Source organism: Oncorhynchus masou, unplaced genomic scaffold (assembly GCF_036934945.1).
Source record: "Oncorhynchus masou masou isolate Uvic2021 unplaced genomic scaffold, UVic_Omas_1.1 unplaced_scaffold_3525, whole genome shotgun sequence".
Classification (NCBI taxonomy): Eukaryota; Metazoa; Chordata; class Actinopteri; order Salmoniformes; family Salmonidae; genus Oncorhynchus; species Oncorhynchus masou.
In genome coordinates, this window is record NW_027009932.1 from 1 (window position 1) to 17,039 (window position 17,039).

At 45.9% G+C, this 17,039-nt stretch overlaps 1 protein-coding gene across 1 annotated transcript in view; it reads left to right on the forward strand.

The window, feature by feature from the left end:
- The first annotated feature begins 639 nt into the window (after window positions 1-639).
- Window positions 640-17,039, forward strand: part of LOC135534526 (ornithine aminotransferase, mitochondrial-like) — a 36,249-nt gene continuing 19,849 nt past the window's right edge. The window contains exons 1-2 of the mRNA XM_064961483.1: window positions 640-793; window positions 15,845-16,079. Of these exons, the coding sequence (XP_064817555.1) occupies window positions 15,875-16,079 (205 nt within the window). The 5' untranslated portion in view covers window positions 640-793; window positions 15,845-15,874. The remainder of the gene's footprint in view (window positions 794-15,844; window positions 16,080-17,039) is intronic.

Sequence of the window (17,039 nt, forward strand, 5' to 3'; positions counted from 1 at the left end):
AGAGGCGATATACAGTAGAGAGCCCCTGATTAGTCGCTGTTCACTAAACCTGATACCACTGTGTTTTGCTGAATGTCCCAGGGCCCAGCTGCTGTTCAAACACACAAAGACTATATTAGGTAACTATTGCAACTTCACTGGCTGTGTCAACAAGTAGGGCTGGATATTGGTCAATTTCTGTGTTTGAAAGAGCAAAGCCAGTTGAGGAGTGAAAAAAAATAATCATATTGATCTTTAAAGATAACTGAAACATATATTTAATTGATTTGATAGGATTTCTTTTCAACATGCAAAATGAAGACTTAAGGTATTCAAATCACGAACCTCACACCTTGACATGTTTCCTATTGATTATGATGAATTAAAAAAAAAGAGATCGCACTTGCTCTTCCAAAGAACATAATTTAAAAAAACAAACAAAAAAAACGTATTAAATACAACAAAACAGGAAACAAATAGGCAGTAGGACATGAAGGTATTTATGCACATATCAACACGTCGAAATGTGACCAACAACATCGCAATGATTTGTTGATATTGCGCTATTGCAGTTGCGCAACATCCGTGCAATGCTCGGTAATCTCTTTTGAAGTGTTTATCCAGCTCAATCTACATGAGTTGTCTGTAGACAGACAGCATCTTGGGGCGGGACAGTGAACCTCAGCTGGTCTCGTTCACAGCAGCGTTTCTCTCCTGACTGCTGAAACACGCGGCAGTGGAACGTTTCCTGTTTCTGAACATTTAAAAAACAACGACCACGTTATTTTCAAGAGGAGGTCATATTTTTTTAAAGGTAATTCGAGTGATATTGTATTCAGTACAAGTTAATTTTTTGATTGATTCGTTAGCTTGGTGGTAGGAGTTTCTCCGGTTTCCCCGAGCAGACGGTGGTTAGGTAAGAGGAGCCAGCCGGTGTTTTATCACGTAACGTAGTTACAGCTAGCTTGCTAGCTAACTAACTAAAGTGGCGTTTGCAATACCATCTGGTTTAGCTAACGAATGTAGCTAGTTAACTAGTTAGCTACATTTATCCAACCCAAAATAAACCATATTTCGTCGATGAAGGTGAGCTAGCAAATTAGCATGCTGGCAACAGTATCACATGTAGCTTCATCCCACAACTAACGTTAGCTAATATACATGGTCATTTAATTAAAACGGATAACAATTTAGCTTTTTTTTTACTTTTAATGTTACGGATGGCAGGAGTCCAAATTATTGTTAATATAATTAATTTAAATGGAAAAATGAAGGACGAAGCTACCGCTCAGGTAATTTTCCATGAACTCGGCAGTGACAGATGGGGTTTGTTTGGTGAGGAGGGCAGTTAGCTAAATTATTTTCATGCTAACTAGCTAGGATTAGCTCTGTCTGCCTGTCACTCTCTGTCTGTCTTTGTGTGTCAACAGGCTCGACCTGTTCTAATTTTCAGTGGTTCATTTGTGAATTGGAGGTGCCGGGAACACATAGTGAGTGTTAGAACCGGGGTGCTCTGAGGTACCGGATTTAACAGCCAAGTCTCTTATTATCTATGGTGGTCAAATGGACAGCGCTCTCCAAGGTGCTGATTAATCCCATAGCATTTTAGAAGTCACTGCTTTAGAAGCCTCTGATAGGCTAATTGACATAATTTGATACGCATAGCCTATATACTGTAGAATAGAGGTGGGGTTGACACAAGTCCTAACTTCTATATTGCACATTTTTAAAGCCTCAGTGTACAGCAAAAATGTTTTTAACCTTTATTTAACTAAGTCAGTTAAAAACAAATTCTTATTTTCAATGACGGCCTAGGAACAGTGGGTTAACTGCCTGTTCAGGGGCAGAACGACAGATTTGTACCTTGTCAGCTCGGGGTAAACTGCGGCAGGGTAGCCTAGTGGACTAGTAACCGGAAGGTTGCAAGTTCAATTGCAACCTTCCGGTTACTAGTCCACTAGGCTACCCTGCCGCAGTTTACAGCGGAACCCCGGTCATATGCACATGCACACATACTCAACTGTGGTGCCTACAAGACCCGAATTATCATACGATTTAAGACATCGATGTAGCAGTATTACAAATATCCCCATGTTGGAATATAGCATTTAAAAATAAGTCGATGAAGGTCACAGCATAACTAGCGCAGGGAGACAGAGAGGCTGCCGCCTACCTACAGACTTGAAATCACTGGCCACTTTAATAAGTGGAACACACGGCACTTTAATCATGTTTCTCACATTACTCATCTCATATGTACAGTTGAAGTATAAACTCGTTTGCATCCACTTATGTAGGAGTCATTCAAACTCGTTTGCATCCACTTATGTAGGAGTCATTCAAACTCGTTTGCATCCACTTATGTAGGAGTCATTCAAACTCGTTTGCATCCACTTATGTGGGAGTCATTCAAACTCGTTTGCATCCACTTATGTGGGAGTCATTCAAACTCGTTTGCATCCACTTATGTGGGAGTCATTCAAACTCGTTTGCATCCACTTATGTGGGAGTCATTCAAACTCGTTTGCATCCACTTCTGTAACGACATAAGTATTGGAGTGGCCATCACAAAGCCCTGACCTCAATCCTATAGAAAATTTGTGGGCAGAACTGAAAAAGCGTGTGCGAGCAAGGAGGCCTACAAACCTGACTCAGTTACACCAGCTCTGTCTGGAGAAATGGGCCAAAATTCACCCAAATTATTGTGGGAAGCTTGTGGAAGGCTACCAGAAACGTTTGACCCAAGTTAAACAATTTAAAGGCAATGCTACCAAATAGTAATTGAAGGTATGTAAACTTCTGCCCCACTGAGAATGTGAAGGAAGAAATAAAAGCTGAAATAAATCATTCTCTCTACTATTCTTCTGACATTTCACATTCATAAAATAAAGTGGTGATCCTAACTGACCTAAAATGGGGAATTTTTACGAGGATTAAATGTCAGGAATTGTGAAAAACTGAGTTTAAATCCTGTGTGGCTCAGTCGGTAGAGCATGGCGCTTGCAACGCCAAGCGTCGTGGGTTCGATTCCCACTGGGGCCACCCATATGTAAAAGTAGTGGCCCCAGCCGACTTGTAAGTCGCTTTGGACAAAAGCGTCTGCTAAATGGGATATATTATTATTATTATTTAAATGTATTTGGCTAAGGTGTATGTAAACTTCTGACTTCAACTGTATATACTGTATTCTGTACTACTCTACTGTATCTTAGTATATGCATTTCTCATCTCATATATATATACTGTATTCTATTCTACTGTGTCTTAGTCTATGTATTACTCATCTCATATGTATATACTGTATTCTATTCTACTGTATCTTAGTCTATGCTGCTCTGACATTGCTCATCCATATATTTTCATATATTCTTAATTCCATCCCTTTACATAGATTTGTGTGTATTGGGTATTTGTTGTGAAATTGTTAGCTATTACTTGTTAGATATTACGGCACTGTTGGAACTAGAAGCACAAGCATTTCGCTACACCCGCAGTAACATCTTCCAAACACGTGTATGTGACCAATAACATTTGATATGAGCAGAACACACACACACACACACACGAGGGTGGCAGGGTAGCCTAGTGGTTAGAGAGTTGGACTCGTAACCGGAAGGTTGCAAGTTCAAATCCCCGAGCTGACAAGGTACAAAATCTGTCGTTCTGCCCCTGAACAGGCAGTTAACCCACTGTTCCTAGGCCGTCATTGAAAATAAGAATTTGTTCTTAACTGACTTGCCTCGTTAAATAAAGGTAAAATAAATTAAATATAGGCCTCCTGCCTGTGATAATCTGAACTTTGCAATACAGAACATGTTTATTTTAAGGAAGTATATGTTCATCCTTAGTTTTTTCAAAACTTCCTACAATGAGTCTCCAAGTCCATTGAACTCCTGCCAGTCCGTTTCTTGCCCAAATCCGTGATCGGCCTTGTGGCTGTGACGTTTAGCGTCCTTGTAAGTCTGTTAGGAAGACTGTTGTGAGTATTGCTTCATTTCGCTATAAACCTAGGAGCGTTTTTACTTTGTTCTTGAACTGAGGCTCTGACCAAATTGCACCTGTACTGAGTACTTTGTCGGTGGAAGCACCCATACTCCTCTCCGGCGCTGACTGTTCTCAGTCTCGTTTTCGGGTTCGATTCACCATTTTTCTCTGGATATTTGTACTTGGAAAAACGTCAACAAATTTGATTTATATAAAAAAAAAGATTTTCCCCACTTAAAAAAAAATAAAATAATTCAGTAAGGAGACGATTAGCCTAGGCTATGTGATTTTTACATTGGGACATCTTCACTAGCTGACCACCATTACTAAGACCTGTGTCAAGATCAGTTACTTACTCCACCGGCCCTCCTCATAACCTCTATGTACAAATAAGAGAGCAGGTCTGGAATCAGTGTGTCAGGATGACGACTCAGGATCCTTATGCTTTTGTCTGATGGTTTTTCTGGGGGTGGGAGGATAAATAACGAGTAGGCAAACTTGATTTTTATTTTTACTCGTTTTTGTTAGAATGTCTACAGTGAAACAATTAGTAAATCATACCGCAATAGGTACCGGATCCGGGCAAATGGGTACCGGATAAGGGCAAGCGGGTACCGTACCGGATCCGGGCAAATAGGTACCGGATCCGGGCATGCGGGTACCGTACCGGATCTGGGCAAATAGGTACCGGATCCGGGCATGCGGGTACCGTACCGGATCTGGGCATGCGGGTACCGTACCGGATCTGGGCATGCGGGTACCGTACCGGATCTGGGCATGCGGGTACCGTACCGGATCTGGGCATGCGGGTACCGTACCGGATCCGGGCAAATAGGTACCGGATCTGGGCAAATAGGTACCGGATCCGGGCATGCGGGTACCGTACCGGATCTGGGCAAATATGTACCGGATCCGGGAATGCGGGTACCGTACCGGATCTGGGCAAATATGTACCGGATCCGGGAATGCGGGTACCGTACCGGATCTGGGCAAATAGGTACCGGATCCGGGCATGCGGGTACCGTACCGGATCTGGGCAAATAGGTACCGGATCCGGGCAAGCGGGTACCGGATCTGGGCAAATAGGTACCGGATCCGGGCATGCGGGTACCGTACCGGATCTGCGCAAATAGGTACCGGATCCGGGCAAATAGGTACCGGATCCGGGCATGCGGGTACCGTACCGGATCTGCGCAAATAGGTACCGGATCCGGGCATGCGGGTACCGTACCGGATCTGCGCAAATAGGTACCGGATCCGGGCAAATAGGTACCGGATCCGGGCATGCGGGTACCGTACCGGATCTGGGCAAATAGGTACCGGATCCGGGAATGCGGGTACCGTACCGGATCTGGGCAAATAGGTACCGGATCTGGGCAAATAGGTACCGGATCCGGGCATGCGGGTACCGTACCGGATCTGGGCAAATAGGTACCGGATCCGGGAATGCGGGTACCGTACCGGATCTGGGCAAATAGGTACCGGATCCGGGAATGCGGGTACCGTACCGGATCTGGGCAAATAGGTACCGGATCCGGGAATGCGGGTACCGTACCGGATCTGGGCAAATAGGTACCGGATCCGGGCATGCGGGTACCGTACCGGATCCGGGCAAATAGGTACCGGATCCGGGCATGCGGGTACCGTACCGGATCCGGGCAAATAGGTACCGGATCCGGGCATGCGGGTACCGTGCCAGATCTGCGCAAATAGGTACCGGATCCGGGCATGCGGGTACCGTACCGGATCTGCGCAAATAGGTACCGGATCCGGGAAAATAGGTACCGGATCCGGGCATGCGGGTACCGTGCCGGATCTGCGCAAATAGGTACCGGATCCGGGCATGCGGGTACCGTACCGGATCTGCGCAAATAGGTACCGGATCCGGGAAAATAGGTACCGGATCCGGGCATGCGGGTACCGTACCGGATCTGCGTAAATAGGTACCGGATCCGGGCATGCGGGTACCATACCGGATCTGCGCAAATAGGTACCGGATCCGGGCATGCGGGTACCGTACCGGATCCGGGCAAGCAGGTGCCGGAACGAACAGTCAAAATCTGTGACGTGCTGATCCTGTTCAAATGAATCACTGGTTGTTGAACAAGTGACGGCTAAGAAGTCTTGCCAGCCGAGTTGTTAAAACACTTCGAGAGACAATCACTTAAACCAAAAACAATGTTATATTTTGATTACTCACCTGCCCTGAGCTAGCTATAACTGTGGGTTCATTACAATACACATAAGAGTCATTGGACAAAGGAGTTTGGTTAAGAGCCCCGACGCTCAATCTGAACGTTAACACGCGTTGCCTCAATCTGAACGTTAACACGCGTTGCCTCAATCTGAACGTTAACACGCGTTGCTTCAGTCTGAACGTTAACACGCTCTGCTTCAGTCTGAACGTTAACACGCGTTGCCTCAATCTGAACGTTAACACGCGTTGCTTCAGTCTGAACGTTAACACGCTCTGCTTCAGTCTGAACGTTAACACGCTCTGCTTCAGTCTGAACGTTAACACGCGTTGCCTCAATCTGAACGTTAACACGCTCTGCTTCAGTCTGAGCGTTAACACGCGTTGCTTCAGTCTGAACGTTAACACGCTCTGCTTCAGTCTGAACGTTAACACGCGTTGCTTCAGTCTGAACGTTAACACGCTCTGCTTCAGTCTGAACGTTAACACGCTCTGCTTCAGTCTGAACGTTAACACGCGTTGCCTCAATCTGAACGTTAACACGCTCTGCTTCAGTCTGAACGTTAACACGCTCTGCTTCAGTCTGAACGTTAACACGCGTTGCCTCAATCTGAACGTTAACACGCTCTGCCTCAATCTGAACGTTAACCAGCTCTGCCTCAATCTGAACGTTAACACGCTCTGCCTCAATCTGAACGTTAACACGCATTGCCTCAATCTGAACGTTAACACGCGTTGCCTCAATCTGAACGTTAACACGCTCTGCCTCAATCTGAACGTTAACACGCTCTGCCTCAATCTGAACGTTAACACGCTCTGCCTCAGTCTGAACGTTAACACGCGTTGCCTCAATCTGAACGTTAACACGCTCTGCCTCAATCTGAACGTTAACACGCGTTGCCTCAATCTGAACGTTAACACGCTCTGCCTCAATCTGAACGTTAACACGCTCTGCCTCAATCTGAACGTTAACACGCATTGCCTCAATCTGAACGTTAACACGCTCTGCCTCAATCTGAACGTTAACACGCTCTGCCTCAATCTGAACGTTAACACGCTCTGCCTCAATCTGAACGTTAACACGCTCTGCCTCAATCTGAACGTTAACACGCTCTGCCTCAATCTGAACGTTAACACGCGTTGCCTTAATCTGAACGTTAACACGCGCTGCTTCAGTCTGAACGTTAACACGCATTGCCTCAATCTGAACGTTAACACGCGTTGCCTCAATCTGAACGTTAACACGCTCTGCCTCAATCTGAACGTTAACACGCGTTGCCTCAATCTGAACGTTAACACGCGTTGCCTCAATCTGAACGTTAACACGCTCTGCCTCAATCTGAACGTTAACACGCTCTGCCTCAATCTGAACGTTAACACGCTCTGCCTCAATCTGAACGTTAACACGCTCTGCCTCAATCTGAACGTTAACACGCTCTGCCTCAATCTGAACGTTAACACGCGCTGCTTCAGTCTGAACGTTAACACGCGCTGCCTCAATCTGAACGTTAACACGCGTTGCCTCAATCTGAACGTTAACAAGCGTTGCTTCAATCTGAACGTTAACACGCGTTGCTTCAATCTGAACGTTAACACGCGCTGCTTGCGCTCCGGTTTTGGAAGCATAAGGACTTTTATCTTTCATGTCAGCCACAAATATTTTTCTAAAAACTAAATATTAAATTGATACACACTTTGTCAAGGTTAGTGTTCCCACAAGCCCATATCTGGCTCGTGGACATCAACAAGTCTCTGCTAGGTAAAGCCCCGCCTTATCTCAGTTCACTGGTCACCATAGCAGCACCCACCCCTTAGCACGCGCTCCGGCAGGTATATCTCACTGGTCATCCCCAAAGCCAATTCCTCCTTTGGTTGCCTTTCCTTCCAGTTCTCTGCTGCCAATGACTGGAACGAACTGCAAAAATCTCTGAAGCTGGAGACTCTTACCTCCCTCACTAGCTTTAAGCACTAGCTGTCAGAGCAGCTCACAGATCACTGTACCTGTACATAGCCCATCTGTAAACAGCCCAACCAACTACCTCATCCCCATACTGTATTTATTTATTTATTTATTTATTTATCTTTCTCCTTTGCACCCCAGTATCTCTACTTGCACATTCATCTTCTGCACATCAACCATTCCAGTTTTTAATTGCTATTTTGTAATTACTTTGCCACCATGGTCTATTTATTGCCTTACCTCCCTTATCCTACCTCATTTGCGCTCACTGTATATAGACTTTTTTGACTGTACATTTGTTTATTCCATGTGTAACTCTGTTTCTGTCGCACTGCTTTGCTTTATCTTGGCCAGTTCGCAGTTGTAAATGAGAACTTGTTCTCAACTGGTTCTACCTGGTTAAATAAAGGTGAAATAAATCAAATAATTAATTTCTCCCATGTTATAGCACTTGGGTCGGAGCCTTGGGCCAGTAGCCAGTGAAAGCATTTCTGGTGAGACTGATTGATTGGTAATTACAGCTTTTCATAAGCTGTGAGGATAGATAATAGCAACATATAAGGGCATAGAAACTGGGTCATGCTGCTGCTGTGGTAGTCAGCTGACCTGATAGAGGGAGGTGAACTCTCGGTCCTATTCATTAGTGTTTAACTGTAGCAAAAACATTTTGCAACAGAAAAAATAAAATGGGATTTTTTTTCTTCTCCCCCTTATTGGACAAGTTGAGGTAGTGAGCGAGTCCCTCCCTGTTTCAGTCTGTTTTTCCTCTGTTTTGGTGTTTAGTGAATATGACCGTGAACTCTGGTCTTGTGGTGGTCGTTCACATGGCCTGTGAGTTGGGCCTGGTCTTAATTTAGCTGTGGCTTGTGATGTACAGGGGTGTGTTTTGGGAGGTGGTGCCGACCACAACCTATCACCTTCTTCCATGACCAATTTGGACAGGGGGTGTGTTTTGGGAGGTGGTGCCGACCACAACCTATCACCTTCTTCCATGACCAATTTGGACAGGGGTGTGTTTTGGGAGGTGGTGCCGACCACAACCTATCACCTTCTTCCATGACCAATTTGGCAAATCAAACATTGCCCTCATGGGACAGACATGAACCTTTTGTGAGGTCAGGGATTTGACTCCTGACTGACTCACTTATTAACTCTCTGGTTAAAGATCATCAACACCACTATGGAGTTAGCAATTCTCACTACTGTTCAATCCGTGTGGATTTAGTTGTCCTGTAGATGTGTCCTGTGTTCATTCTATGAAATATGTGATCTTTAAAAAAAACCAACTGGAATTTAATATTAATCTAGTGAACAACAAGCTCTTTAGAATTGGTCAAATGTTAACTGGTGTTTTTTCATAGGTAAAGTTTAGCCCTGTTTCTCAGCGAGGAAGTTTTGATAATATCATGAAGAGGTTATACCTGTAAAGAGGTGTAACTTAGAGCCCTAAAACGCCTTTCCAGTGGGCCGGGTCAGGATCATTTAAATGTGTAGTGTCACTTGATCATCTCATCTAGATCAACGAATCAGACTCCAGCCACGCGATTGCCTGTTCTCTTTCAACTGCAGTGTATTATCTCTCTATTGCAGCATACCAACTCCGTCTAGCCTGCACTCTTTTCACTACACTCTTCCTGGACTCCCTGCGTTGTTTCCATAGCAACAGTGCTGCCAATCAGAGAGAATTTGTAAGTCGCTCTGGATAAGAGCGTCTGCTAAATGACTTAAATGTAAATGTAAAAGATCAGGAACAAGTGAACACCTACAAGTTTGTTTAATAGTATGGGGTTTAGTTGATGTGAACCCAGGGCATCCAGACGTCGAGCAGAGGTCAGGTTTTTCTATTGTGCTGCTGAGTTTGAAAGAGAAGTGCAACTCTGCATTCCTGCCTGCTGAATACACACTGAGTGGAGGATTCACATACTGATGCCAGGCTGGTTATATCATTATCACAGAATGTATTCTACCACCCTTTGTGGCCAGGGTTGGATGAGGACAGGTTGTACCCCACCACCCTTTGTGGCCAGGGTTGGATGAGGACAGGTTGTACCCCACCACCCTTTGTGGCCAGGGTTGGATGAGGACAGGTTGTACCCCCACCACCCTTTGTGGCCAGGGTTGGATGAGGACAGGTTGTACCCCCACCACCCTTTGTGGCCAGGGTTGGATGAGGACAGGTTGTACCCCCACCACCCTTTGTGACCAGGGTTGGATGAGGACAGGTTGTACCCCCACCACCCATCCAGGGTTGGATGAGGACAGGTTGTACCCCCACCACCCTTTGTGGCCAGGGTTGGATGAGGACAGGTTGTACCCCACCACCCTTTGTGGCCAGGGTTGGATGAGGACAGGTTGTACCCCACCACCCATCCAGGGTTGGATGAGGACAGGTTGTACCCCACCACCCTTTGTGGCCAGGGTTGGATGAGGACAGGTTGTACCCCACCACCCTTTGTGACCAGGGTTGGATGAGGACAGGTTGTACCCCCACCACCCTTTGTGACCAGGGTTGGATGAGGACAGGTTGTACCCCACCACCCATCCAGGGTTGGATGAGGACAGGTTGTACCCCCACCACCCTTTGTGACCAGGGTTGGATGAGGACAGGTTGTACCCCCACCACCCATCCAGGGTTGGATGAGGACAGGTTGTACCCCACCACCCTTTGTGGCCAGGGTTGGATGAGGACAGGTTGTACCCCACCACCCTTTGTGACCAGGGTTGGATGAGGACAGGTTGTACCCCACCACCCTTTGTGACCAGGGTTGGATGAGGACAGGTTGTACCCCTCCACCCATCCAGGGTTGGATGAGGACAGGTTGTACCCCACCAACCATCCAGGGTTGGATGAGGACAGGTTGTACCCCACCACCCTTTGTGACCAGGGTTGGACGAGGACAGGTTGTACCCCCACCACCCATCCAGGGTTGGATGAGGACAGGTTGTACCCCACCACCCTTTGTGACCAGGGTTGGATGAGGACAGGTTGTCCCCCACCACCCTTTGTGACCAGGGTTGGATGAGGACAGGTTGTACCCCCACCACCCATCCAGGGTTGGATGAGGACAGGTTGTACCCCCACCACCCTTTGTGGCCAGGGTTGGATGAGGACAGGTTGTACCCCACCACCCTTTGTGACCAGGGTTGGATGAGGACAGGTTGTACCCCACCACCCTTTGTGACCAGGGTTGGATGAGGACAGGTTGTACCCCACCACCCATCCAGGGTTGGATGAGGACAGGTTGTACCCCACCACCCTTTGTGACCAGGGTTGGATGAGGACAGGTTGTACCCCCACCACCCTTTGTGACCAGGGTTGGATGAGGACAGGTTGTACCCCCACCACCCTTTGTGACCAGGGTTGGATGAGGACAGGTTGTACCCCCACCACCCTTTGTGGCAAGGTCTGTTTTGTGATTTCACCCCCTGATGACCAGGGTCAGATTTGTGATTTCACCCCCTGATGACCATTTACATTTACATTTACATTTAAGTCATTTAGCAGACGCTCTTATCCAGAGCGACTTACAAATTGGTGAATTCACCTTCTGACATCCAGTGGAACAGCCACTTTACAATAGTGCATCTAAATCATTTAGGGGGGGGGGGTGAGAAGGATTACTTATCCTATCCTAGGTATTCCTTGAACAGGTGGGGTTTCAGGTGTCTCCGGAAGGTGGTGACCAGGGTCTGATTCGTGATTTCACCCCCTGATGACCAGGGTCAGATTTGTAATTTCACCCCCTGATGACCAGGGTCTGATTCGTGATTACACCCCCTGATGACCAGGGTCAGATTCGTGATTTCTCCCCCTGATGACCAGGGTCTGTTTCGTGATTTCAACCCCCTGAAGACCAGGGTCTGTTTCGTGATTTCACCCCCTGATGACCAGGGTCTGTTTCGTGATTTCAACCCCCTGAAGACCTGGGTCTGTTTCGTGATTTCAACCCCCTGAAGACCAGGGTCTGTTTCGTGATTTCAACCCCCTGAAGACCAGGGTCTGTTTCGTGATTTCAACCCCCTGAAGACCTGGGTCTGTTTCGTGATTTCAACCCCCTGAAGACCAGGGTCTGTTTCGTGATTTCAACCCCCTGAAGACCAGGGTCTGATTCGTGATTTCACCCCCTGATGACCAGGGTCTGATTCGTGATTTCACCCCCTGATGACCAGGGTCAGATTCATGACCACTGTGACATCAGCTACCAGAAGCTCTGTGACCCATTGCCCTTGTCAGACTTCTGCTTAAGGTTTTCTGTTACTCTAGAACCTGGCTGATCTATTGTTATCGTTAACTTGTGGTCTGTGTTCACTGGGATCGAAACGGTCTGATGTGGAGAGAAACGCGGCAACTTGGTAGACTGTAGCAGACGTTCCAGTCAACTTGGTAGACTGTAGCAGACGTTCCAGTGCATTTTGTTCTGTTTGGTGCCTAATGAACTCGGTATGTGACAAATGTAAAACAATTCTTAATGTTATTATTTTTTTATTATTTTTTAAATGTTTTTTAAAATGACTTCACAATCCAAATATGGTTCCTTGAATGAACTGCACTGCCCCGCCCCCTAGCAGTTAGTCTACCCCTGTCCAGGCAACCAGGTTAGCCTAGTGGTTAGAGCGTTGGACTAGTAACCGAAAGGTTGCAAGTTCAAATCCCCAAGCTGACAAAGTACAAATCTGTCGTTCTGCCCCTGAACAGGCAGTTAACCCACTGTTCCTAGGCCATAATTGAAAATAAGAATTTGTTCTTAACTGACTTGTAAAAAAATTTTTATTATCAACTGGGACTGAGTAGCAGGCAGTTTACTCTGGGCACGCTCTTCATCCAAACGTGAAAATCCTGCCCCCTAGCCCAAACAGATTACGGTATTGAAGCAGACATCCTCCACCATTTGACAATTGCTGCATATCAACTCCAATCGTTTCTGTAATCAGTGATTATCTCCCTCCGTCCCTCATTGCACTGTTGGGTCTCACTGTGCCTCCCTTTCGGCAGTGGGTCGGGTCTCACTGTGCCTCCCTTTCGGCAGTGGGTCGGGTCTCACTGTGCCTCCCTTTCGGCAGTGGGTCGGGTCTCAAGCGCCTCCCTTTCGGCAGTGGACCTGTACTGCCAGCTAGCTCAATTCCAACTCGCCAAAGTTTGCGTTTCATCACCTTCTCAAACACCTCCTATCTCCCTCCATGTGTAGACTTTAGCAGACGTTCCAGTCCATTTTATAACATTTGGTGCCTAATGAATACACCTCCTATCCCAAATGGTTTGTTTTAGCTGTGCATGGTAACAGAGGACAATGTTTCCGATCTACTTAATGAGCACAAACAAAGCAACCTAACTGCAAAATTCATAAAGGATAGTGCTCGTGTCACTGCTAAAATGATTACCTATTAGTAGTGGTAAAATTTCCCAATGATCTCAACAACAAAAAACAACCCGGATGGTTCCGCTCCGAAACAACCCGGATGGTTCCGCTCCGAAACAACCCGGATGGTTCCGCTCCGAAACAACCCGGATGGTTCCGCTCCGAAACAACCCGGATGGTTCCGCTCCGAAACAACCCGGATGGTTCCGCTCCGAAACAACCCGGATGGTTCCGAAAGAGCAGTAAAAAAGAAAGATGTAGGAAACTACAGGCCTGTGTTGATCCTCAGCACCTCATCCAAAGTTTGAAATATTTGTTTTTAATCAACTTGAGGGAAACCTTCTCGAGCACAAACTTCTTTATGTACTCCAATCTGGCTTTAGAACAGCTCATTCCACTGATACTCACCGTATCTATAACCATGTGTATGTGACAAATAAATTTGATTTGATATCCACCTTTATTTTGACCACATTAAGCCGGAAAGTGAGAAAAGGGGGAACTATACAGGTAGGGGTCATGTTAGACTTGCAGAAAACTTTTGACACTGTGGACCAATGATACTATCCCGATGAAACTGAAATGGATGGGTCTAAATTATGAAAGCAGTGAAATTTAGTTTCGGACTTATCTGACCAACAGAACAGATGTTCCGTCAGAGGCCAAAGAAATACCCTGTGGAGTACCGCAGGGATCCATTTTAGGGCCACTCTTAATTTCTTAGCACTTCACTGCATCTGGTATATCATTAAAGTATATAACTGTTGCTTTATGCTGATGATTCATCCGTATACTGGTATCAGGGAAGGATACAGTTCACATAGAGGAGACCCCGAGTAAGGAATTGTAGTTTTGTTGTCAGTCAACCAAATTTGTCACTATATATTTACGAAAAAACGTATCTATTTTCTTTGGAACAGAATGCAGATTGCTTAAAGGTTGACAAGACAAAAGGTGAACTGTGCAGGCAAGGAGATTTGAATCTAAAACAAGTGTATCTTATCTTGGTTTGTCCCTAGATCCCTTCCTTTCTGGACACATGATTGCTCCTAAAAAAATATATTTCTAAAATGACAGAACAAATTGAAATGTTTTTTTTTTTTATCGTAACACTAGATATTTTAACATCCAAAGTTAAGAAACTGCTTGTCTCAACCATGATTCGGTGTCATTTTGATTATGCCTACTCTGCTTGGTATAGTGAGCTGTCAAAACAACTGATCAAGAGGATCCAGGTCATGAGCATAATAACACCTGATAACATTATTCGCAATGTCCCCCCCCCCCCTAGGACCCACAAAGGGGTACAGGAATTCTGGGAGGTGGGCTTGTTGCCTTTGGAGTCCAGAGTGGATCAACTTAAACTTCATTACATGTTTGACATCTATAGCCAACACCAGTTACAATACCAGAACCAGAGTTTGTCTTGTACTTCGAGGAGCATGTTTTTCCATACAGGCATTTGTCTATGAAAAAGCCTCCCCTTGGAGATCAAGCAAAGAATAAGTAGAACTGGCTTTAAAAGCTTTTCATTTGGACAAGGTTGTCTCAGTAAGAGAAACCACTCCAGTGCCTCTTCTGCCCCCTACTGCTGGACAGGTGTATCTATGTGAATGATCGGTAAAATGTGCAATAAATTTACATTTAACATTACATTTAAGTCATTTAGCATATATATATATATATTTATTTTTTTTACGGTCAAAATTAGATTTTTAAGGTTAGGAAAAGGTGCAGAAGGATAGTGCCACTTTTTAGGATATATATATATATATATATGGATGTATTTATGGTTGTTTTTAATTCTGTCTCTTCTTTTTAATCATTATATTTGTTATTGTTTTGGAAACGAGTGTTTTAATGAATACTTTCAAGTGATGTCCTCTGGGTCCACATTTGTACATTCTGTTGTATGTGTCTGTTAACCAAAATAAATTCAATCCCTCGGGGGTTGACTGTAGCAGACCTACTTGTTTCAATCCATTGTCTTCTTTTTGGTGCCTAATGAACACACCTCTCTGTCTCTCTCTCTCTCTGTCTGTCTCTCTCTCTCTCTCTCTCTGTCTCTCTCTGTGTGTGTGTGTCTCTCTGTGTGTCTCTCTGTGTCTCTCTCTCTCTGTGTCTCTCTCTCTCTGTGTCTCTCTCTCTCTGTGTCTCTCTCTCTGTGTCTCTCTCTCTGTGTCTCTCTCTCTCTCTCTCTGTGTGTCTCTCTCTCTCTGTGTCTCTCTCACTCTCTCTCTCTCTCTCTCTCTCTCTCTCTCTCTCTCTCTCTCTCTCTCTCTCTGTGTCTCTCTCTCTCTCTGTGTCTCTCTCTCTCTCTGTGTCTCTCTCTCTCTGTCTCTCTCTCTCTCTCTCTCTCTCTCTGTGCAGACTGGAGAAGACATTAATCCAATTCCAAAGATGATTTCCAAACTGAGCCACAGCCTGAGGAGCGCTGCCCCGGCCCTGACCAGAGCTGTCCATTCTGGGACGCGTCCTGCCTCTACCGCTGCCTCCAAACTGAAGATGGACCAACCGCTCACCGCTGAGGAGGTGTATGCCAGAGAGGAGAAGTATGGAGCACACAACTACCACCCACTTCCTGTGGCGCTGGAGAAAGGAAAGGGTGAGTGAGCCCACAGAGATCCCGCGTTGTCGGTAGACTCTGCGTTATTGTGATGTGTGCAATGCAAGACATTGCTCTCAAACACACTCACAGTATCTGCCTGCACATGTAGCAGCGTGAATAACACCTTTGCACAAGGTAGGAGACAAAAAGGAGGAGGAGTTTAGCCTCGTGTTTCAACACTGCTACAAGGTAGTGGACCAAAACGGAGGAGAAGTTTAGCCTCGTGTTTCAACACTGCTACAAGGTAGGAGAACCAAACAGAGGAAACATTTAGCCTCGTGTTCCAACACTGCTACAAGGTAGGAGACAAAAAAGGAGGAGGAGTTTAGCCTCGTGTTTCAACACTGCTACAAGGTAGGAGAACCAAACAGAGGAAACATTTAGCCTCGTGTTCCAAGGTAGTGGACCAAGACGGAGGAGAAGTTTAGCCTCGTGTTTCAACACTGCTACAAGGTAGGGGAACCAAACAGAGGAAACATTTAGCCTCGTGTTCCAAGGTAGGAGACTAAAATGGAGGAGAAGTTTAGCCTCCGCTCTTAGTGGTTGCAGAAATTAACCCACTACTTCTGTTTACTTTGAGAGCTGCTGATCCTACCTTTTACATTAGTCTAAGTTCTATATGTGATTCTGTGAGTTAAGACTGTTCTGGAACATGCCATGGCGACACTGGACTCTGGAGCTATAGCTTCTGTTCATATATGTCATGTCTTTTTCTACCATAACTATACCAGGGGTGTTCAAATCTTACCCTACGAGGTCCAGAGCACTGCTGGGTTTTTGTTCTACCTAATGACCCCACCTGGTGTCCCAGGTCTAAATCGGGCCCTGATCATTAATATCACCCCACCTGGTGTCCCAGGTCTAAATCAGGGCCATGATCAGTAATATCACCCACCTGGTGTCCCAGGTCTAAATCAGGCCCTGATCATTAATATCACCCCACCTGGTGTCCCAGGT